Here is a 25,625-nt window from a genome sequence, read left to right as displayed (position 1 = left end):
CGATGTTGGTTATGTTCCCTTGGCTGAAAATTTTCTAGAAAGTACAAAGCAAAATACTGACAAGGCAAAACCGACCTCACATGAGAATTAAGCATGTGTTTTGAGCATATTGCAATCGCAGCGTTAGCCCTGTATATATGCTTTGGTAGCTAGACCAACATGACCCGTCCATTTGACCTTTAAAGTGGAAAAGTTATTACGGCTTAGTTCACACAGTAAATAGATACTGTATGGAATATAATTCTACCATACTATACATTATCGATGCATGCAGTGTAACATCTTATCTAGTGGAATAAGCCCCTCATTCCAATAAAAGGCCAAAACAACAGGTAGTCCTGATTGAGATTTCTTTCTTTTCTGCTTGGACATAATTAAGGGACGAATGCAAATTAATACTAACATAAAGGATCTGAAAGTCACCTCGATGTTTACCCTGTTTGGAATTTCCAATAAATATGGTGTGTTCTCACTTTAAAGTATGTAAAGGAATAAAACAATGATTTTAAATATTGCCAGCATACAACTGAAAAATAATGTGAAGTCTCTGTAAAGATTATTGTAAGTTAGTTATTTATCTCTAGTTTGTTTTTATTTTTTATATTTTCATTTATTTCATACACCATAATCATAACTAGAACCAAAGTCAAAACGCAGCGTTTACAAAATGCTTAAAAATTAACAGGGGAATATCTAGTTCGCATACTATCCAAAGGAAAATGGGACAATATACTTGATTCGTTTTTTAAATTTTCATCCAAACTCTAAAAAGTTCGAAGTTAACAAAATTCAAACAAATATCTAACACTCTTTAGCTTTTATGAAATGTCTTCAAATGCCTGAACTTCGAAATTTTTAAGACTTAGATTTTGACCGAAAATCCAAATGTTGGAAACTTAGACATTTCGATTTTTGACCAAAATTATTTTTAAAAAAATCCAACATTCTTAAATACCACCTTGATACTGGAATTATTAAGCATTACATGGATCATGCCACATACATGTACAGGGTCTGCCGATCAGTTTTCAAATACACGCATTTTGAAGTTTTAAAGTTGCAAAGTTAAATACGACGAACTATTTCTTTTCGGAATTTAAGGCACAGTTAATATTACAGACATTCTGCTGCCGACATGCAATAAGTAAAAACCGTTAAAAAGGTACCATTATTAATGCAATTTTTTAATGGGATAACCTCATAAATTGCGAATTTTTTTCTGGCATGAATAACTTTTTTCTGCTCCAACTCCTACTCCACTCTCTTCCTTCCTTTTCTTTCTTTGCTGCTGCCGTTGGGTAATATCATATAATGAACATCACATATCTGTCGTTGCTATTTATATAATAATTGCGATTTCTTTAGAACGCTTAACTTTGTTTCACAACTTTTTTTCCCCACCAGGCTTTATCTATCCATTAGTAACGCACTGGACTTGGGCTGGGGGATTTCTTTACAAAGGAGTAGATTACGGCGGCGACATAGGTCAAATAGGATACAGGGTAAGTCAAAAGACAAGTTCAGATTCGAAAATTTACATGCATTTTGCTTGCCTGTGACAGTAGGCGAGACATAGTACTTATGATATTTTTCCATCCGTCGTCCTGATACTTTAAAATTTAGCGTTCGTCAGACGCATATGCTGTGCCAATCTTTTGGTTCAAATTGTTCTTTTGCATAGGTCCAAATATCCCTTTAGCATGAGTTGATTATATTCAAACGTTGTCTACAAACTGTGTCGTGGAGAAGAAACATATCTGCACGGTCAAAGGTCGAGGAAAAAGAGCGATTTTTAAGTCGAAGTTCGGAATAATAGTCGAATTTTTCTAACGAAATATATTGCTGAGCTTCATTATTATGTGATATTGCAAAGAAATTTACAATTGGATAAATACTATATCTAGGGAAGTTTTTGCTACCAGTTGAAAGGTGAAGTTTACAGTGGTTAGTTGTTTAAAGTTATATTTTCCGCTTATTTTTTTAAAGCTTTTAATCACATTTATGGATATGTATAATACTTTTAGGCAGATTCGCCATGTGCATGGATCATCTTTAGGGATGATCTCAGAATCTTAAAGTTATTCTGAATGATGGTCAGTAATGTACTGATGTACTAACAGTACTGAAGAATCAATACGATATCATCCCAAAATGTCATTAAATGAATTTACATTAATCCAGTGAAGGCTATTATTTCAATTAATCTGAACACGTTAAGCACTGTGATTTCAACGAATGATAACATTAAATAAATGAATCCTCTCAATATAACTGAATAACTTTCGAAACTGGTGTTTACTACAAAGAATGTATACTTCTACGTAATAATTGTCATATATAGACTATTAAAATTCGATAGATAGCTTAAATATATATAATTTCAACTTTAGACTGATCAGCTATTTTAACACGGACTAATCAAAAGTTAGGTCAGCCCGGCCTTTCAGAACTCATGTCCTAAAATCCGATCACGTGACGTTTACTTGATGTACAACACAACCTTAAAATCTCATGAATAAATACGCATTTAATACAAGAGTGACATGTTCTTTAAGGTACAAACTTCTGATCATTGGGGAAAATTAGTATTTAAAATGTTATTAAATAAATTACCCTTGCAAACTATTTTCATGAAAATAATACACATGATATAACTATACATAACAATTCATCAGGTGGATACGTCTCGTATCTTCTCGTGTCTTCATCAAATAGACACATCTCGTGTCCACGTCAAGTGGATACATCTAATATCTTTGTCAAATGGATTCATCTCATGTCTTTATCGATTGGATACATCTCGTGTCCGTTTCTACAAGAGGAGAAAAGCGCCATAAGAAATGTGTGTTTAAAAGGTTAAAGGTCAGTGTTATGGGGATCGCTTTTCGCTGTGTATCAAAGCCACTGAATCGTATTTGCAGGCGAGACAACAAATTCACAAATTTTAAATTAAAATTGTTTATTCGTTTTCTTGTATAGTAAATCGGAATGGGATTCAAATGTTGCTTAAAACATCATTCATTGTTACTACACTTCTGACTCGTCAAAGTAAAAACATAAATGACAACATAACTTAAGATATGCAAAGCATCAAATTACAAAAAAGATTATAAGAATCGTGATTGACTAACTATTTTACGACCTAAAATATTATGTTCTACATTGATGAGGCCCTCCTATGGGGAGGGGGCCATGTATTATTGTTCCTTGAAATTATAGGCTTGTGCTCCCTCTTTTTCCAAACAAAAAATAATCATACATATCTCCCCTACTGTTGTCTGATGTTTCCTACTATTGACACGTATTCCCCTTCATCACAGAAAATACGCAGTTAATTTCTCTTGTCCCTTAATGATAATTGACAACATTTTCCCAAAGTAACCCATAAGGTGCAAATAAGACGTTTGACTTCAAAATAAACAAAACATTAAGGCTCCGAATAATCCATCAAAAAGACCATCAGTTTGAAACGCTTCACTAAGCACAGAAACAAAAATGCCATACATTGCATACATAAGGTTTTATCCAGTCTAATAATTTTTATTGAAATAGGATTGTCAGCCGCAGCAAAATAAAATAAAATAAAAAAATATGTAAATAAATAAATAAGTAATATAAATAAATAACAACACAGGCACGTATTAATAGGAACAAACCACAATAGCTCTTTCAATTCTGAAAACGAGGTTTAATTTTCTTTTTTAATTTTATTCAATTTAATTTAAATTTTAATTTAATGTTCTGTACTTTGTAAAACCTTCCCTTGAGAACGCCTAATTGCTGAAGTAGATGCACGTGCATAAAACACTGTTTACAGTGACACACACATACTATTAATTTACCTCTACGTCATAACTGGCATGAAACCAATCAAAAGCCGCCATTTTGATATGTCTGTTGATTGAATGCGGGTTTAATCAGTATGTATTTTTCAGTCCTATAACATTCTTTAATAAATAAAATATACCGTTACAATGAAAATTTTACATTCACGCTTTCAAATGAGATCAGAGTACTTATATTTATCGATGGGACTTAAGATTGTGATTATTATTCTTAGAGAGGGCACGGGATGGTGAATATGAAAGGGGTGGGTGGGGACTAAAGCAGCGAAATGTAAAGCGTGCATATGCTGCTTAGATGCAAATTTGGTAGCGCGAGCTAATACGTTACATATACGAAGTTTGAGATGACAACGATAGCTACAACAATAGGATCACCATCACCATCAATAATAATAATAATAATAATAATAATAAGAAGAAGATCAACCTGTTATGGGCAACAAAGCATAAACAGCTCCATCCAACAACAGATATTAGCTTATATTTGATAGGATGCCGAGAATTTTGCTTTCACACAATTATGAACCAGAGCTACATCTACATCTATGGAATTACCCACACTATTCATTATAGTGACAACCTCCTCCTACCCTCCTACGCATGCCCGCCAGCACACACACAAACGCACACCATATCACACCCGATTGTGGACTATGAGTCATAATTGCGAAATCCGTATGTGTTCCAACTATCAACATCATGGACAAACTTTGATAAACAATACTGTACATCATAACAATACCCTGTAAATATACATTGACATAATTTGACCTTTGACCCCTTCCCCTTTCCCATCTTAAGGGATCACCGGAAAGTAAGCCAAAAATGATACCCCTCTTGTAAATTCTTACCGTATGGACAAGGATAGGCAACATGGTTTGTGAATTTCGATCCAGCGGTTTTGAAGGAGAATGTTTATGGATGGATATAGTATCATACTATTGCTAATGTCAAAACGTGGTTATAGTATTTATCATGGGAACACACTTGGATAATTTATGGAGTCAACATATTATTACAGTCATCCATACTTTCACTTTGCACTTTCTTTATTCTTATTTTGCTAGGGAATTCAAAGGTCTTATATTTATTGCAGGGTTACGCCAGAATGAAAATCTCGAATAGCTATCTTAAGGTTGTAAACAACTCTAGGTGTTGTCTGTATAACCTTTCTTTTTTCGTCACTGTTGAGTCCCATCGGTATTTTTACCACTTTTTATAAATTCTATTTTGTCTGCTGCCGGCTACACTTGAAATTTTAGAAAAAGATATAGGATGCAGCTCAGTGCGCCCTTTATGTAAATTTTAAGTGTCCTAAGTACCCCAATAGCACCTTGTAACTGGGACACTACATATAGTTCATGCAGGGTTTGCTTGGATGAGAAATCGTGTTTATTGGATTTTTCGTCATGGAGGTATGAGAAAAATTACGTAGATATGTAAAGCAACACTGAATGAAAAACAGGCTGCTCTTATAACGACAATGTGACGGGTTCCTTGTTTAAGCGCACCGATTACACGTAAACGACAATGTGACGGGTTCCTTGTTTAAGCGGACCGCTTGCACGTAAACGACAACGTCACGGGTTCCTTGTGTAAGTGGACCTATTATACGTAAACAACAATATGACGGGTTTCTTGTTTAAGTGGACCGATTACATGTAAACGACATTATAACGGGTTTCTTGTTTATTTGGACCGCTTACACGTAAACGACAATATGACGGGTTTCTTGTTTACGTGGACCGCTTAAACATAAACGACAATCTGACGGGTTTCTTGTTTAAGTGGACCGCTTACACGTAAACGACAATATGATGGGTTTCTTGTTTACGTGTACCAGTTTCTCCATTTTCCTCTATCTGACATCATTTTCAAAAAGAAATATGCATTTATTTGAACGACAGGAAAATATTGCTCACATTCCTTTCTGGATTAACGAAGATTGAAATAAATTAATTTTTAAAATAACGAAAAATCTTTCAGTAATATAAATATGTGTTATTGTTAAACATTAATTTGAACCTTGCGGGTTTGAAAAACGCTAAATTGAAAGAACAAAATAAATGATCTACAAAACTTTACTGTACTAAGAGGCGAGGTTTAGATGGTAAAAAGATGGTAAACCAAATGAATTATGAAACAGATCAAGCTGAAATGAGCGTATCCAACTCCCCAACCCTCATTGCATAATACTAGCGTGCGATAATATCGTCTGCGTGCTGTACAACTACACTAAAGTAGCCTTAGATTCATAGAAGCCATTGTATATTGACTCCCTCTGTCCGAAACAATTAAAGCCTTTACTCAGTTTTAATAATTGTTTGCATGTTATCTTGGAATTTTAAAGGATTTTTCCGGAAGTGGAGTGGTGCACGTGGTAGGGGGCGTGGCTTCGTTTGTGGGGGCCGCGCTGGTGGGACCGAGGATTGGTAGATTTCATAAGATCACTAAAACTACAGCCCTTATCAGGGGACATTCCGTACCGGTAAGTCTTTCTTTCGATTCGAAATACCAGATAAATATTATGTTTTAATAGCATGTAATGTGTGCCATTTTTTCTTGCCAACGATATTCCTGGCCATAAAGTGAGATGTATACAACATATATAATTATATATACCACATATATAATTAACACATATAAATGCTTTGGAAAGTGTTCGTAGTAAAATATAGGAAGATAACGCTCCGACAACAACTGGATAATTTCATACAGGTCTTTAGTAACACTGCACTCAAACTGAAGCTCAATGGCCTTGAACTTGTCTCTGGATAATCTCAAAAATTGCTGTTGGTATCTTCATTAATAACAATCTTCATCGGTAACAGTCTTCGTTGCTAACAATCTTCCCTGATAGCAGTCTACATCAATAGCAATCATCATTGATAACAATCTTCACTGATAACAATCTTCATTGATAATAGTCTTCATTGATAACAGGCTTGATTGAAAACCGTCTAAGTTATTGGCACATCTAAATTAATCATATTTGTCTTTTACTGAATAAACGGATTGTACTTATAAGTTTTATTTTCAAATTATGTTCCTGAAAAATATTCTTAAAGTAGATAACAATAGCTTATTTTACAAATCTTAGGTTACTGGTGCACCATTTGGTACAACTGCGGTAGGGCTCCAACTGTTAAGATTACTGGATTAGTCAATTTTATAAATGAGTTAATGGAATAACATTTTTTCATCGTCGTCTTCAGTGCTGTTGATATTAAACTGGTTAACATTTCGTGAAAATGTTGCATTAGAGAAATGGGGTACATAAAGGACTATGAATTTATTAATGATTATATATCGTTTCTCACCAAACTGCTAATTTATGCTAATTTATGCAGACAATAGTTGACCGTGACCTTCGGTTTTTGTCAAAACAATATCTTTTTATTCTAAGAGCTCACTCTTCCAATTTCGATAAATCTCAGACTGTCTGGGGTCAAAAATCATGGAAAACTATTCTAATTGAAATTCAGCTTCTTATCGTAAATTTAAGTCATTGTATAATTACTACTTTATGACAGAAATCCAGCTTCTTATTATAAATTCAAGTCCTTGTATAATTACTACCTTTAGACCGAAATTCAACTTCTTACTGTAAATTCAAGTCCTTGTATAATTACTACCTTTAGACAGAAATTCAACTTCTTATCGTAAATTCAAGTCCTTGTATAATTACTACCTTTAGACCGAAATTCAACTTCTTACTGTAAATTCAAGTCCTTGTATAATTACTACCTTTAGACAGAAATTCAACTTCTTATCGTAAATTCAAGTCCTTGTATAATTACTACCTTTAGACAGAAATTCAACTTCTTGTTGTAAAGTCAAGTCCTTGTATAATTAGTACCTTTGGACAGAAATTCAACTTCTTACTGTAAATTCAAGTCCTTGTATAATTACTACCTTTAGACAGAAATTCAACTTCTTGTTGTAAAGTCAAGTCCTTGTATAATTAGTACCTTTGGACAGAAATTCAACTTTTTACTGTAAATTCAAGTCCTTGTATAATTACTACCTTTAGACAGAAATTCAACATCCTATTGTAAATTCAAGTCCTTGTATAATTACTACCTTTAGACAGAAATTCAACTTCTTACTGTAAATTCAAGCCCTTGTATAATTACTACCTTTACACAGAAATTCAACTTCTTTTTTTAAATTCAAGTCCTTGTATAATTACTACCTTTAGACAGAAATTCAACATCCTATTGTAAATTCAAGTCCTTGTATAATTACTACCTTTAGACGGAAATTCAACTTCTTATTGTAAATTCAAGTCCTTGTATAATTACTACCTTTAGTCAGAAATTCAACTTCTTATCGTAAATTCAAGTCCTTGTATAATTACTACCTTTACACAGAAATTCAACTTCTTACTGTAAATTCAAGGCCTTGTATAATTACTACCTTTCGTCAGAAATTCAACTTTTTTTTTTTTTTTTTTTTTTTTTTTTTTTTTTTTTTTTTTTTTTTTTAGTTTGTTCAGTAATTCCTTTTTTTTTTTTTTTTTTTTTTTTTTTTTTTTTTGTTTTTTTTTATTAACCCCGTAATAGGTTGACCACTGGGTCGGGGAACCATCCCAGGATCACCTTACAATCAAACATTTCTGGTTATCAGATAATCTAGGGATAATAAATATAATCTACAGAGAAAGTAAAAAAGAAAACCACACACACACACACTCGCATATACACATGCATATGGCCAAAATCTAGGTGACATGGCTTTTGTGATATTACAGTATTTTGTTCCTGTTTACCCTCAAGTCAGAGACAAGTTAAATGTTCATTGTTGAGGTCCATTTTTGAAGAAATTGGTCCTCTTTTTTATTTACCTTGGCAGTGTAATTTTCAATGTTCTTATGCATTGCAACTATTTGCTTAAAAGCAAAAATAGAAGGATTTTTCATATTGAATCTGCAAGTATAAATATAATATTTTGCCAAAATAAGCAGAAAATTACCCAAACTGTCCAGTTGTTCACTTCCTAAAAATGTTTCTTTTTTGGACAGATGTACAATATTTGGGCAAAAAGGTGCAAAAACTTCATTAAAACGGTACCAAAACTGTGAAGTAATACTGCAGTCATAAAAGAGATGCTCAATACTTTCAGTTTCACTCTTACAGAAAGTACATTTGTTGTCATCAAATATGTTAATTCTTTTAAGAAAATCATTAGTAGCGATTATTCTATGGATTAATTTAAAGTTAAAAGAGATCAACTTGGTATCCTTGGTACAGCATTTTGCCCGGCTATATATATCAGACCACTCCTCACTACTTATATTTTTATTTAATACTTGCATCCAAGTTTCTTGCTTCGCAGTGTGTTGCCTTTTAGCTTCCTGTAAAAGATCTTTGTAAATAAACTTGAGTGAATCTTGTTTTCGCAAGTTCGTTATTTTATCCTCCTGCTTATCAAAATTATTATGTACTAGGTGGTTTTTTATGGCATCTTTCCATGCTTTAGGAATTCTGGATATTAAGGAGAAGTATTTCAAGAAATCATCGCTTCCAGTTTTTTGTTTTATTATCTCAAAAGGTATTAAATTACCGTGAACATCTACTAGATCGTTCAGAATTTCAAAACCAGCTTCTGTCCAGGATTTGTATTGATAGATCATTTTAGGGGGGACAAAATTTAAAATACTCATGGATAGATACTCGTTAGGATTTTGCGGTTCTTCTTTCCATTTAGATACTGCCAAAATTACATCTCTCCAAAAACTGTTTTTAATGAACTTACAAAATTCTTCTAATTTCCTTCTCCCTAAATTCCAAATATCCTTTTTATTTCTGAGTATAGTTGTATTGACTAAGTTCTGCCACGTTCCATTTTCCTTTTCCAGCAATCTTTTAACCCATCTTATCTTAATATACCTAATGAATGAAAATATGTGTATCATATTTAGTCCTCCCTCGTTTTCTGGGGAAACTAGTATATCACGTTTTATTCTCTCTACTTTTCCGCCCCATACAAATTTAAATAACATGCGATTTAGTTCTGCTTCAACTTTTGCTGATGGGTTAGGAAGTGCTGAAAAAAGATGTATGAATATGGGCAGAACAAGAGTCTTTACAACAATTACTTTACCAACTATTGATAGATGTCTTTGACTCCAGCTTGCCAGTATTCGTTTTGCCTTTGTTAGTTTCTTCATATAATTGATTTCCACCATCTGTTGTAAATCTGGAGAAAATTCTATGCCAAGGAGTGTAAAGTTAGAAGAGGACCAAATTAGGCCCATTTCGGGACATATTCTTTCATTAGAAAATTTTCTGTTTCCAATCCAAATAGCTTTTGTTTTTGTTATGTTACATTTAAGTCCCGATAATAGAGAAAAACCTTGCAAGATATTCATAGTTGCTTCAAGAGAAAAACTAGATCCATCAAGAAGAATAAAAGCGTCATCGGCATACTGACCCAATTTATATTCACTGGCGTCAAAGATTACTCCCCGTACATCCACGTTTTGCTTTAAAGTTATAGCTAAAATCTCAACTCCAATGATAAACAAATAAGGTGCAAGGGGATCTCCTTGACGACATCCTCTTTCAAGTCTGAAAAAAGATGACATATGTCCATTATTTATAACACAACTATTAGAGTCATTACAAAACAGTTTAAACCACTTACAAACGGAATCACCAAAATTAAAAGATTGTAGAGCTTCTTCTACAAAGATCCAGTTAACTGAGTCAAAGGCTTTTTCGAAATCTATTAACAATAATAAACCATATCTGTTTTCATTCTCAAGTTGGTCCATGATATCATATAATAGTCTGGTGTTTTCTCCAATGAATCTACCCTTCATATATCCTTTCTGAGTATCGCTGATTATTGATGGAAGAACCTTTTTAATCCTAGCTGCAATTGCTCCCGAAGCAATCTTATAATCAGTATTTAAAAGTGATATATAGGTCTCCAGTTTTTAAAATATCTTCTGTCTTTTTCCTCCTTTGGTAGACAGGTGATGACTCCTTGAGTCTGAAAATCTGAAAGTTTTCCTACAGTATATCCGTAATTTATTGATCTACATATAAATCCCCCCAGAGACTTCCAAAAGAATTTATAGAACTCTACAGTGAATCCATCCGAGCCAGGACTTTTTCCATTTTCCATCCGTTTTAGAGACATACCAAATTCATTAATTGTAAGCAGACCCTCGCATGATTCTCTTTCCTCTCGACTAAGTTTAATATTGTGATTAAAAAATCTATTTCGAGTTTCATGAATAGCCTCATCATCAAGCTGAGCAGTTCTACTTTTGAACAATTCCATATAAAACTGTTTTTGTGCTTCTAAAATATCTATTTGGTCAGATATATTTGTCCCATCATCTAAAATAATTTCCTTTATTGTCTTATTAACATAGTTTCTTTTTTCAAGATTTAAAAAGTACTTTGTGCTTTTTTCCCCAAATTCATACCATCTAGCTTTAGATCTTAATATAACACCTTCTATGTATTTTTTCCTAGATTCCTCTAATTCTGCTTTTCTTCTCTCTAAAGTTGTATAATTACTACCTTTAGACAGAAATTCAACTTCTTGTTGTAAAGTCAAGTCCTTGTATAATTACTACCTTTAGACAGACATTCAACTTCTTACTGTAAATTCAAGTCCTTGTATAATTACTACCTTTAGACAGACATTCAACTTCTTACTGTAAATTCAAGTCCTTGTATAATTACTACCTTTAGACAGACATTCAACTTCTTACTGTAAATTCAAGGTCTTGTATAATTACTACCTTTAGACAGAAATTCAACTTCTTTTTTGAAATTCAAGTCCTTGTATAATTACTACCTTTAGAAAGAAATTCAGCTTCTTATTGTAAATTCAAGTCCTTGTATAATTACTACCTTTAGACAGAAATTCAGCTTCTTATTGTAAATTCAAGTCCTTGTATAATTACTACCTTTAGACAGAAATTCAACTTCTTATTGTGAATTCAAGTCCTTGTATAATTACTACCTTTAGTCAGAAATTCAACTTCTTACTGTAAATTCAAGGCCTTGTATAATTACTACGTTTAGTCAGAAATTCAACTTCTTACTGTACATTCAAGGCCTTGTATAATTACTACCTTTAGACAGAAATTCAACTTCTTACTGTAAATTCAAGGCCTTGTATAATTACTACCTTTAGACAGAAATTCAACTTCTTGTTGTAAAGTCAAGTCCTTGTATAATTACTACCTTTAGACAGACATTCAACTTCTTACTGTAAATTCAAGTCCTTGTATAATTACTACCTTTAGACAGACATTCAACTTCTTACTGTAAATTCAAGGCCTTGTATAATTACTACCTTTAGACAGACATTCAACTTCTTACTGTACATTCAAGGCCTTGTATAATTACTACGTTTAGTCAGAAATTCAACTTCTTACTGTACATTCAAGGCCTTGTATAATTACTACCTTTACACAGAAATTCAACTTCTTACTGTAAATTCAAGGCCTTGTATAATTACTACCTTTCGTCAGAAATTCAACTTCTTACTGTAAATTCAAGGCCTTGTATAATTACTACCTTTAGACAGACATTCAACTTCTTACTGTAAATTCAAGGCCTTGTATAATTACTACGTTTAGTCAGAAATTCAACTTCTTACTGTACATTCAAGGCCTTGTATAATTACTACCTTTACACAGAAATTCAACTTCTTACTGTGAATTCAAGTCCTTGTATAATTACTACCTTTAGTCAGAAATTCAACTTCTTACTGTAACTTCAAGGTCTTGCATAATTACTACCTTTAAAAAGAAATTCAGCTTCTTACTGTAAATTCAAGCCCTTGTATAATTACTACCTTTCGTCAGAAATTCAACTTCTTACTGTAAATTCAAGGCCTTGTATAATTACTACGTTTAATCAGAAATTCAACTTCTTACTGTACATTCAAGTCCTTGTATAATTACTACCTTTAGTCAGAAATTCAACTTCTTACTGTAAATTCAAGGCCTTGTATAATTACTACCTTTCGTCAGAAATTCAACTTCTTACTGTAAATTCAAGGCCTTGTATAATTACTACGTTTAATCAGAAATTCAACTTCTTACTGTACATTCAAGGCCTTGTATAATTACTACCTTTACACAGAAATTCAACTTCTTACTGTAAATTCAAGGCCTTGTATAATTACTACCTTTAGACAGACATTCAACTTCTTACTGTAAATTCAAGGTCTTGTATAATTAGTACCTTTAGACAGACATTCAACTTCTTACTGTAAATTCAAGTCATTGTATAATTACTACCTTTAGACAGAAATTCAACTTCTTTTTTGAAATTCAAGTCCTTGTATAATTACTACCTTTAGAAAGAAATTCAGCTTCTTATTGTAAATTCAAGTCCTTGTATAATTACTACCTTTAGACAGAAATTCAACTTCTTACTGTAAATTCAAGGCCTTGTATAATTACTACCTTTAGACAGAAATTCAACTTCTTGTTGTAAAGTCAAGTCCTTGTATAATTACTACTTTTAGACAGACATTCAACTTCTTACTGTAAATTCAAGTCATTGTATAATTACTACCTTTAGACAGACATTCAACTTCTTACTGTAAATTCAAGTCCTTGTATAATTACTACCTTTAGACAGACATTCAACTTCTTACTGTAAATTCAAGGTCTTGTATAATTACTACCTTTAGACAGAAATTCAACTTCTTTTTTGAAATTCAAGTCCTTGTATAATTACTACCTTTAGAAAGAAATTCAGCTTCTTATTGTAAATTCAAGTCCTTGTATAATTACTACCTTTAGACAGAAATTCAGCTTCTTATTGTAAATTCAAGTCCTTGTATAATTACTACCTTTAGACAGAAATTCAACTTCTTATTGTGAATTCAAGTCCTTGTATAATTACTACCTTTAGTCAGAAATTCAACTTCTTACTGTAAATTCAAGGCCTTGTATAATTACTACGTTTAGTCAGAAATTCAACTTCTTACTGTACATTCAAGGCCTTGTATAATTACTACCTTTAGACAGAAATTCAACTTCTTACTGTAAATTCAAGGCCTTGTATAATTACTACGTTTAATCAGAAATTCAACTTCTTACTGTACATTCAAGGCCTTGTATAATTACTACCTTTACACAGAAATTCAACTTCTTACTGTAAATTCAAGGCCTTGTATAATTACTACCTTTAGACAGAAATTCAACTTCTTACTGTAAATTCAAGGTCTTGTATAATTACTACCTTTAGACAGAAATTCAACTTCTTTTTTGAAATTCAAGTCCTTGTATAATTACTACCTTTAGAAAGAAATTCAGCTTCTTATTGTAAATTCAAGTCCTTGTATAATTACTACCTTTAGAAAGAAATTCAGCTTGTTATTGTAAATTCAAGTCCTTGTATAATTACTACCTTTAGACAGAAATTCAACTTCTTATTGTGAATTCAAGTCCTTGTATAATTACTACCTTTAGTCAGAAATTCAACTTCTTACTGTAAATTCAAGGCCTTGTATAATTACTACCTTTAGACAGACATTCAACTTCTTACTGTAAATTCAAGGCCTTGTATAATTACTACGTTTAGTCAGAAATTCAACTTCTTACTGTACATTCAAGGCCTTGTATAATTACTACCTTTACACAGAAATTCAACTTCTTACTGTGAATTCAAGTCCTTGTATAATTACTACCTTTAGTCAGAAATTCAACTTCTTACTGTAACTTCAAGGTCTTGCATAATTACTACCTTTAAAAAGAAATTCAGCTTCTTACTGTAAATTCAAGCCCTTGTATAATTACTACCTTTCGTCAGAAATTCAACTTCTTACTGTAAATTCAAGGCCTTGTATAATTACTACGTTTAATCAGAAATTCAACTTCTTACTGTACATTCAAGTCCTTGTATAATTACTACCTTTAGTCAGAAATTCAACTTCTTACTGTAAATTCAAGGCCTTGTATAATTACTACCTTTCGTCAGAAATTCAACTTCTTACTGTAAATTCAAGGCCTTGTATAATTACTACGTTTAATCAGAAATTCAACTTCTTACTGTACATTCAAGGCCTTGTATAATTACTACCTTTACACAGAAATTCAACTTCTTACTGTAAATTCAAGGCCTTGTATAATTACTACCTTTAGACAGACATTCAACTTCTTACTGTAAATTCAAGGTCTTGTATAATTAGTACCTTTAGACAGACATTCAACTTCTTACTGTAAATTCAAGTCATTGTATAATTACTACCTTTAGACAGAAATTCAACTTCTTTTTTGAAATTCAAGTCCTTGTATAATTACTACCTTTAGAAAGAAATTCAGCTTCTTATTGTAAATTCAAGTCCTTGTATAATTACTACCTTTAGACAGAAATTCAACTTCTTATTGTAAATTCAAGTCCTTGTATAATTACTACCTTTAGACAGAAATTCAACTTCTTACTGTAAATTCAAGGCCTTGTATAATTACTACCTTTAGACAGAAATTCAACTTCTTGTTGTAAAGTCAAGTCCTTGTATAATTACTACTTTTAGACAGACATTCAACTTCTTACTGTAAATTCAAGTCATTGTATAATTACTACCTTTAGACAGACATTCAACTTCTTACTGTAAATTCAAGTCCTTGTATAATTACTACCTTTAGACAGACATTCAACTTCTTACTGTAAATTCAAGGTCTTGTATAATTACTACCTTTAGACAGAAATTCAACTTCTTTTTTGAAATTCAAGTCCTTGTATAATTACTACCTTTAGAAAGAAATTCAGCTTCTTATTGTAAATTCAAGTCCTTGTATAATTACTACCTTTAGACAGAAATTCAGCTTGTTATTGTAAATTCAAGTCCTTGTATAATTACTACCTTTAGACAGAAATTCAACTTCTTATTGTGAATTCAAGTCCTTGTATAATTACTACCTTTAGTCAGAAATTCAACTTCTTACTGTAAATTCAAGGCCTTGTATAATTACTACGTTTAGTCAGAAATTCAACTTCTTACTGTACATTCAAGGCCTTGTATAATTACTACCTTTAGACAGAAATTCAACTTCTTACTGTAAATTCAAGGCCTTGTATAATTACTACGTTTAATCAGAAATTCAACTTCTTACTGTACATTCAAGGCCTTGTATAATTACTACCTTTACACAGAAATTCAACTTCTTACTGTAAATTCAAGGCCTTGTATAATTACTACCTTTAGACAGAAATTCAACTTCTTACTGTAAATTCAAGGTCTTGTATAATTACTACCTTTAGACAGAAATTCAACTTCTTTTTTGAAATTCAAGTCCTTGTATAATTACTACCTTTAGAAAGAAATTCAGCTTCTTATTGTAAATTCAAGTCCTTGTATAATTACTACCTTTAGACAGAAATTCAGCTTGTTATTGTAAATTCAAGTCCTTGTATAATTACTACCTTTAGACAGAAATTCAACTTCTTATTGTGAATTCAAGTCCTTGTATAATTACTACCTTTAGTCAGAAATTCAACTTCTTACTGTAAATTCAAGGCCTTGTATAATTACTACGTTTAGTCAGAAATTCAACTTCTTACTGTACATTCAAGGCCTTGTATAATTACTACCTTTAGACAGAAATTCAACTTCTTACTGTAAATTCAAGGCCTTGTATAATTACTACGTTTAATCAGAAATTCAACTTCTTGTTGTAAAGTCAAGTCCTTGTATAATTACTACCTTTAGACAGACATTCAACTTCTTACTGTAAATTCAAGGTCTTGTATAATTACTACCTTTAGACAGAAATTCAACTTCTTTTTTGAAATTCAAGTCCTTGTATAATTACTACCTTTAGAAAGAAATTCAGCTTCTTATTGTAAATTCAAGTCCTTGTATAATTACTACCTTTAGACAGAAATTCAGCTTCTTATTGTAAATTCAAGTCCTTGTATAATTACTACCTTTAGACAGAAATTCAACTTCTTATTGTGAATTCAAGTCCTTGTATAATTACTACCTTTAGTCAGAAATTCAACTTCTTACTGTAAATTCAAGGCCTTGTATAATTACTACGTTTAGTCAGAAATTCAACTTCTTACTGTACATTCAAGGCCTTGTATAATTACTACCTTTAGACAGAAATTCAACTTCTTACTGTAAATTCAAGGCCTTGTATAATTACTACGTTTAATCAGAAATTCAACTTCTTGTTGTAAAGTCAAGTCCTTGTATAATTACTACCTTTAGACAGACATTCAACTTCTTACTGTAAATTCAAGGTCTTGTATAATTACTACCTTTACACAGAAATTCAACTTCTTTTTTGAAATTCAAGTCCTTGTATAATTACTACCTTTAGAAAGAAATTCAGCTTCTTATTGTAAATTCAAGTCCTTGTATAATTACTACCTTTAGACAGAAATTCAGCTTCTTATTGTAAATTCAAGTCCTTGTATAATTACTACCTTTAGACAGAAATTCAACTTCTTATTGTGAATTCAAGTCCTTGTATAATTACTACCTTTAGTCAGAAATTCAACTTCTTACTGTAAATTCAAGGCCTTGTATAATTACTACGTTTAGTCAGAAATTCAACTTCTTACTGTACATTCAAGGCCTTGTATAATTACTACCTTTAGACAGAAATTCAACTTCTTACTGTAAATTCAAGGCCTTGTATAATTACTACGTTTAATCAGAAATTCAACTTCTTACTGTACATTCAAGGCCTTGTATAATTACTACCTTTACACAGAAATTCAACTTCTTACTGTAAATTCAAGGCCTTGTATAATTACTACCTTTAGACAGACATTCAACTTCTTACTGTAAATTCAAGGTCTTGTATAATTAGTACCTTTAGACAGACATTCAACTTCTTACTGTAAATTCAAGTCATTGTATAATTACTACCTTTAGACAGAAATTCAACTTCTTTTTTGAAATTCAAGTCCTTGTATAATTACTACCTTTAGAAAGAAATTCAGCTTCTTATTGTAAATTCAAGTCCTTGTATAATTACTACCTTTAGACAGAAATTCAACTTCTTATTGTAAATTCAAGTCCTTGTATAATTACTACCTTTAGACAGAAATTCAACTTCTTACTGTAAATTCAAGGCCTTGTATAATTACTACCTTTAGACAGAAATTCAACTTCTTGTTGTAAAGTCAAGTCCTTGTATAATTACTACCTTTAGACAGACATTCAACTTCTTACTGTAAATTCAAGTCCTTGTATAATTACTACCTTTAGACAGACATTCAACTTCTTACTGTAAATTCAAGTCCTTGTATAATTACTACCTTTAGACAGACATTCAACTTCTTACTGTAAATTCAAGGTCTTGTATAATTACTACCTTTAGACAGAAATTCAACTTCTTTTTTGAAATTCAAGTCCTTGTATAATTACTACCTTTAGAAAGAAATTCAGCTTCTTATTGTAAATTCAAGTCCTTGTATAATTACTACCTTTAGACAGAAATTCAGCTTGTTATTGTAAATTCAAGTCCTTGTATAATTACTACCTTTAGACAGAAATTCAACTTCTTATTGTGAATTCAAGTCCTTGTATAATTACTACCTTTAGTCAGAAATTCAACTTCTTACTGTAAATTCAAGGCCTTGTATAATTACTACGTTTAGTCAGAAATTCAACTTCTTACTGTACATTCAAGGCCTTGTATAATTACTACCTTTAGACAGAAATTCAACTTCTTACTGTAAATTCAAGGCCTTGTATAATTACTACCTTTAGACAGAAATTCAACTTCTTGTTGTAAAGTCAAGTCCTTGTATAATTACTACCTTTAGACAGACATTCAACTTCTTACTGTAAATTCAAGGCCTTGTATAATTACTACCTTTAGACAGACATTCAACTTCTTACTGTAAATTCAAGGTCTTGTATAATTACTACCTTTAGACAGACATTCAACTTCTTACTGTAAATTCAAGTCCTTGTATAATTACTACCTTTAGACAGACATTCAACTTCTTACTGTAAATTCAAGGTCTTGTATAATTCCTACCTTTAGACAGAAATTCAACTTCTTTTTTGAAATTCAAGTCCTTGTATAATTACTACCTTTAGAAAGAAATTCAGCTTCTTATTGTAAATTCAAGTCCTTGTATAATTACTACCTTTAGACAGAAATTCAGCTTCTTATTGTAAATTCAAGTCCTTGTATAATTACTACCTTTAGTCAGAAATTCAACTTCTTACTGTAAATTCAAGGCCTTGTATAATTACTACGTTTAGTCAGAAATTCAACTTCTTACTGTACATTCAAGGCCTTGTATAATTACTACCTTTACACAGAAATTCAACTTCTTACTGTAAATTCAAGGCCTTGTATAATTACTACCTTTAGACAGACATTCAACTTCTTACTGTACATTCAAGGCCTTGTATAATTAGTACCTTTAGACAGACATTCAACTTCTTACTGTAAATTCAAGTCATTGTATAATTACTACCTTTAGACAGAAATTGATTAGCTTTGATGCATACTATGTTATCCTGTAATAATTGATATTTATTTATTTATTTATTTATTTATTTATTATTATTATTATTATTATTATTATTGGCAGTATTAGTAGTAGTAGTCGTAGTAGTAGTTGCAGTTTTTAGTAGTAGTAGTAGTAGTAGTAGTAGCAGTAGTGGTATAAAATTATTAAATTTCTTATACGAAACATTTGAACTGCTATTCCTATATTACAAATATGAGTTTAATTTGCTTAGGCAATGACAATCAGCATTGATGAATAAACAATATTGTAACTTACTGGACGCTCAGAAGGTCAGCTCATTCTGCTTTTCGCGATGCGTGAATCAACTTAGAATGACTTCCCCTGAATTTCCGTATGTCAATTTTATATCACTCAGATCAGCATTTCATGCTGCCTCCCTACTTTCCGTAATATGTATCGATCGATTTAACTCATTAACCCCTGGCGGAACGTTTATGTGTCACGAAGTTGTACTCTACTTCCATGCCCTGTAATGTCAAGGTCATTTAAAGGTCACTGGCCACCTATATTGTACAAACGTTTGATATTATTATAGTCAGAAACAAAGCGCATTTGTTATGTATGAATACCATAAAAATGTTTAATTTGACTTAAAAATCCGCTTTTTAAAATGAAAAAATTATTCGTCAATCTCCATAAACAATCGGTAGTTTCCGCGTGCCAACAACGGATATGACGTACATTTGTCCCTTCTATTCAACCTAGCCATTCAAATGTTTAATTTCCCCACATAAATGTCTATTTGATATATCTTGCAATCGTGCTTTTGTACAGGAAATATGGTGCACCATGTTGCATATGGATGTAACCATCAGAGTGATGATGGGACAAAAGAATTCTTTCTTTTTCCGAAAGACCCTGTTTACCAGAGGGAAAAAATGGATTGAAGCTGTGGGATGGAATAGGGTGAGGGATGGAAAAGTCGTATCATTTATGCCGAATTATTGTCAATTTCGCCCAAAGACAATTCGGCCCAAGACAATTCGGCTCAAATTGGGCCGAAATTAAGACAATTCGGCCCCACTTAACTTAACAATAGTTGGAGCAAGTTCTTTTTCTTCAAACAACAAGTAGATACTATGTAAGATAGGTTTTAGGAATAGGTCTTACGAAAAAAAATTTAAAAAACTAAACTATCTTGATATTCTTTAAAAGAAAATAATTGATCATACTTCGTAACGTACATATATGAGAGAAAACACAAACTGACATATCTTGCTCTTTCTAATTAAAATATTTATATGCATTTATTTTTATGCTAGAAACACATATACATCTGCACGACGACATTCTCAATATAAGTCTTCCGGTCAAATTATCAATATTGATTTATAAAAAATATTACTTAACAGATAATATTCTACAGAAGACGTATACATTTTTCTAAGGGTAGCGTACATGAAATATTATAACTTATTATATGCTCATTTTTTTCCCCGTTAACTTTACATTGTCAGAATCGTTCAATATTCCCCGATACTGAACGCGCGCGACAATACGCATATAGCATTCACGTGAATAAAGGAACTACTTTCTTTTGTAAACAAACAATGGACTCAGACGCCAGCATTTTTGATCTGTAAACAAATCATGTACATTCGCGGAAGAGGCTCTTTACGTTGTGGTTGTTTAAATTTGTTTCTGAATGAACTAAAACATGTTTCCTGGACTGCAAAAAACCCCAGCTGTTTTGGCACATTCCGCGTTGATACAATGTTTCGGATTTAGGCTAGCTACATTATATAAATCACAGAAGATTAGGTCCTTACAAATAACATACAAATGACAAGGCATATACTGTTTTCTTTAGCTGGTGATAAGAATGGCAAAATAAAATATACTTACAGTTTTATATCCTGAATTTCCTCAAAATGTATTTTCTTAATTCTGCAAATCCGAATTACATGAGCCATGTCATCGGTTTTCAATCTGGATTACACATTTCGAAATTGTGCTGTAATTTCGATGATAAGTGCAATTGCATCCTCCTTATTGCACTCAAAATGAAATAAGCATTAAATTCCATAGCGTCTTTTTGATAATTGCAATTGAAAGACTTCATATTTTCCCACATTATGATTTCAAATATTCAATGCCAGAAACAGACACATTTGCAGACGTAAACACGCTTCTCCCGCGACACTTCAATCCGATGTATGTCATGTATAATTTGCACAGATGAATCCAGTCCAAAATCACAAACTTTCGTCGAATCGAAACCAAATACCGAAATATATTCATTCCAGATCAAATGGAACAGTTGTTGCAATGCGCATTCATTCACAATATAACTGCAAATTTCAATTTTAACTAGACACGCCATTTTCTTTCGAAAGTTATGTCGAGCGCGCGAATAAGTTCAAATTTATCTGGGCGGAGTAATGTGCGCATTAATAATGATGTCAATGTGTAATGCCAGATCTGCGCTTGTGTATTTAGTTTGGAATACGGCATTCATTCATTTACGTTGTTTCTTGTGGTGTATTTTGTTTATATAATTAAACCTTAGGTAGAATAAAAAAATGAGCATATAATAAAAAGGTTACTGTATTTGTATGGGAAAATATGAACTCGTTTTTTCGGAAGGATATGCTGCACTCACAAGTTCGTGCAGTATTCCATCAAAAAAAAACTCGTTCATATTCTCCCATACAAATGCAGTAGCCTATAATATATATTTAATTTTAGGCTTCAGGTTGTAACACTGCTGCATATAATACAAACTCAATTACACATGAGAGAGAGAGAGAGAGAGAATAATGTTGAGAATTTTGTCAGTGCTTATTTGCTGCACAACTGGCAGCGAGCAATAAACTCTTTAGTTAAATGTACTGACAAGATATCAAATATAACGGTTATTTTATTACAAAGCAAACCAACCCCGAAAACTGACTTTGTTATCTTTAGAGTGTGCCGATTTTTTCTTATGAAGTCGACCGACATAACGAATCCAAGTTTGGTTCCTTTGGATTCTTTTAAGTGTGCTGATTGTTTCTATATAAACTCAGCCGACATAGGGAAGCCATCATTGATTCATTTGTACATGTAATGACCGGAATTTTCAAAATAAATTGTAACAATGGAACAGTTTTGAAAGCGACACAATCAAGTGCGTTGTACACGCATATCGATATAAGGCTAAACAGTAAATTAGTTTTCAGTAGTTTCATCTAAATGTTCCCTATCCATAGTTTATAGTGTTTTATTTTCCGACAAGAAGAAGCATGTACTTCGTCTCATGGGGATAAATGTACGTCATTTCCGGTTGGCGTCCTCTATAGGTGGGAAATCGAAGCGTTGTATACTTCTATTTCGAGTAATTAAATTATTATTTCTTCTTTACACTTGATAATTTTTTTGTTCTTTTTGTGCTAGTATAAGTACTTTTAATCATGTAATGCAAATCTGATGTAAGAAAGAAAAATGTTGGAGTATGGCCGGTGACATTTAGGATATACCAAAGTGGGTGGTATTACCAATCTGATTAAAATCAAATCTCATCTGTCCAATGTGAAGATCTTACAGCGACAGCTATGCGATCATGTTCTGGTGACCTATGTTATTACCATGATTGCTAATTGCATCAGCCAGTCAGATTAAGTCTTATATCTTCCTGCTTGGAGAGTGAGTAATGTGGCTGAAGAGCATTAATATGTGCCGAACGATGTGAATCACTTTCCGATTTTTGAAAGCTGCATTTCCGTTGGCTAACTTAAAGGTCACCAGAACATGACCTCTAAGAAGTCGCTGTCAGATCTTCAAGTACAGAAAAGTAGACAGATCTAGCTCCACATTGATACCAAATAAGCTGGACTTCCTACTCGCGTTAAAATATACTCAGGAAAACAAACGTATTTTTTGAGATCCAATTTTTTATATACCAAAAATGTGTCTGTTGTCGGAATCGGATTTTGTGTCTTGATTTTAGACGTTTTGTTCTGAGATATAAGGCAGACCGGTCTGAACTTCACACAGACAGGTGAACCTTTGCAAAAAGTAAGATAAGTTGGGGATTTGGTTTAAAACGTGGCCAGAACAATAAGCAAAAAAAATAATAATAATAACTCTAAGCTTTACACTTCTGCTCATGTGCGAGTGAAATAGTCCATGAAAAACGATGTTTCTAACGCAACTTGGCATCAGGCTAAATTAGATTTCTTGGAAGTAGATGTATTTGGATGTATTCATAAGTAACACCCAAAATGTGTTTCCTACTCCCATTTCAGGCGAAAATGAAAAAAGTCTCCAAGGATTAATGAGTTGTATGAGCAATGCAAAATAAGGCAAACATGTCTAAATCACAAATAAATGATAAAATAAATAATATATTTGATTACTTCGCAGATTGCAGCTTTGGGTGGTTTCATTCTATTTTTCGGATTCCTGGCATTTAACGGCGGATCCCAGATTACCATTCATAATGAGGGTGACGGCGCTGCTGTCAGCATCTCCGTCGTCAACACTTTCATCTCGGCATCCTTTGCTGCCTTCACTGCGCTTTTCATCAATCGAATACACATATTCGGAAACAGCTCGTGGAGTTTGCTTAGCACTATTAACGGATCACTTGCCGGGATGGTATGGTCTTGACCAACAATGTAGTTTGCTTGTTTATCTGTCCGTTTTGGTCTTTCGCATTATCTACAACTAAATGGGCCAGTTTTATATTTCATCACGTTCTTACTTGCACGCTCTTTTTCTCTTTCTTTCCACCTTCCATTATCTTTCTCATTCTATCTGTATGTCCGTCTAACTCCATTTTACTCTGTGTGTGTGTGTGTGTGTGTGACAGAAAAAGTGACAAACAACAGTGAGAACTTGTGCGAAACCAGCTCAAGGTCTTTCAGAATCTACCAAAATAAGCTCTTTCGAAGTCACAAAATATATATTATTGTGCTGTCTACAAAAGTGTCCATCCTGGATATAATATTTCCATTCTGGATACAATATTTTGATGAGCTGGCTGCTTGTTAAAACTTGCATGAAGTTATGTTCTAAAGACATTCTGCTTCATTGAGTTGGAAGTATATAATAGCTTAATAAACGCAGCTTTAAAATAAATTTGAGACCATGTGTTTCAGAAAGTAAATAAATGCGTGTTTTTTGACATTTTGACATAAAATGATAGCTAAAACCACGCGTTTCCAACCATTTATTTGGTTTCTCAAAATCATAGGCACTAACATTTAATTGCTGACCTGCTAAAGCAGACAATTAGGGTTAGTTGTTATAGACATTCCTGCCTTGCTAGTAGGAACACTCCACATTGTTCAACTTTTATTTTGCATTTACTTATATTTATCTACAGCCCAAAAATGCAGACTTTATATAGTACTCACGCTTTTGTGTTTTGTTATGGTGGCGTTTGTGTAATTATCTTTTGTGGCTTTGTGCCCTTAAAAATGGAAACAGTAGATTTTGAAAGCGACTGGGCTGGTTTCCCACCAGTTTTACACTGTTGTTTGTCATTTTTGGGTCAGATCTATCATTTTCCTGAACAACACGATCTTTCTATCTATTTTGATCCAGTGCATTTTATAAAGACAGCAATTTGCTTTGTGATTTATAATATATATATATATATATATATATATATATATATATATATATATATATATATATATATATATATATATATATATATATATATATATATATATATATATATATATATATATATATATGCTACAGGTGGCAGTTTGCGCCGGTTGCAATGCCTATCATCCATGGAGTGCATGCGTAGTTGGTATAAGTGCAGCAGTTTCCTATCACCTCTGGTCCTTCATTGTTCGAAGCCTGCGTGTGGATGACCCACTGGACGCTGTAGCCGGTAAGATAATAATAATAATAATAATAATAACAATAATAATTATTTTACTTGTAGCTAGTTTATTTGATTTTTGGTTTGGTTGTAAACGTTGCCCCTGACATATGGTCAATGTTCGTTGACAAATTCTATCATCATCTCACAAGAGAAATCAAAACAAAACAAAACAACAAATTTGTATCAATGATGCCACCATCAAATATAGTCACCGTTACTAAAATAAAGAAAAGCATGTAAATAACTTCTTCTAAAGAAAACGCTCAACATTTTTTGATCAAATTGGATGGAAAGTGTTGTGTCCTTAAAGCCTATCGAGTTTCAAAATCATGTCGATCTGCCGTTAAATATTAGTACTTTTACTGAAAATAGACAAAAACTTGAAATAATTTTGTTCTCAAAAACTGCTTAATAGATTTTAAGCAAACCTTTAATTGAAAATGTCAAGGCTTTCCATGTACCGTA

General features: G+C 32.3%; 1 protein-coding gene across 1 annotated transcript in view; it reads left to right on the top strand.

Moving 5' to 3' along the window:
• Positions 1 to 25,625, top strand: part of LOC149808241 (putative ammonium transporter 1) — a 62,182-nt gene that overhangs the window by 19,409 nt on the left and 17,148 nt on the right. Inside the window, exons 5-8 of the mRNA XM_089950210.1 lie at positions 1,405 to 1,502; positions 6,196 to 6,333; positions 23,681 to 23,914; positions 25,028 to 25,166. Of these exons, the coding sequence (XP_089806336.1) occupies positions 1,405 to 1,502; positions 6,196 to 6,333; positions 23,681 to 23,914; positions 25,028 to 25,166 (609 nt within the window). The remainder of the gene's footprint in view (positions 1 to 1,404; positions 1,503 to 6,195; positions 6,334 to 23,680; positions 23,915 to 25,027; positions 25,167 to 25,625) is intronic.

Source organism: Sinohyriopsis cumingii, chromosome 1 (genome assembly GCF_028554795.1).
Source record: "Sinohyriopsis cumingii isolate HCF-2022 chromosome 1, ASM2855479v2, whole genome shotgun sequence".
Taxonomy (NCBI): domain Eukaryota; kingdom Metazoa; phylum Mollusca; class Bivalvia; order Unionida; family Unionidae; genus Sinohyriopsis; species Sinohyriopsis cumingii.
The sequence above is the reverse complement of the archived record's forward strand: the minus strand, read 5'-3'. Positions and strand labels throughout refer to the sequence as shown.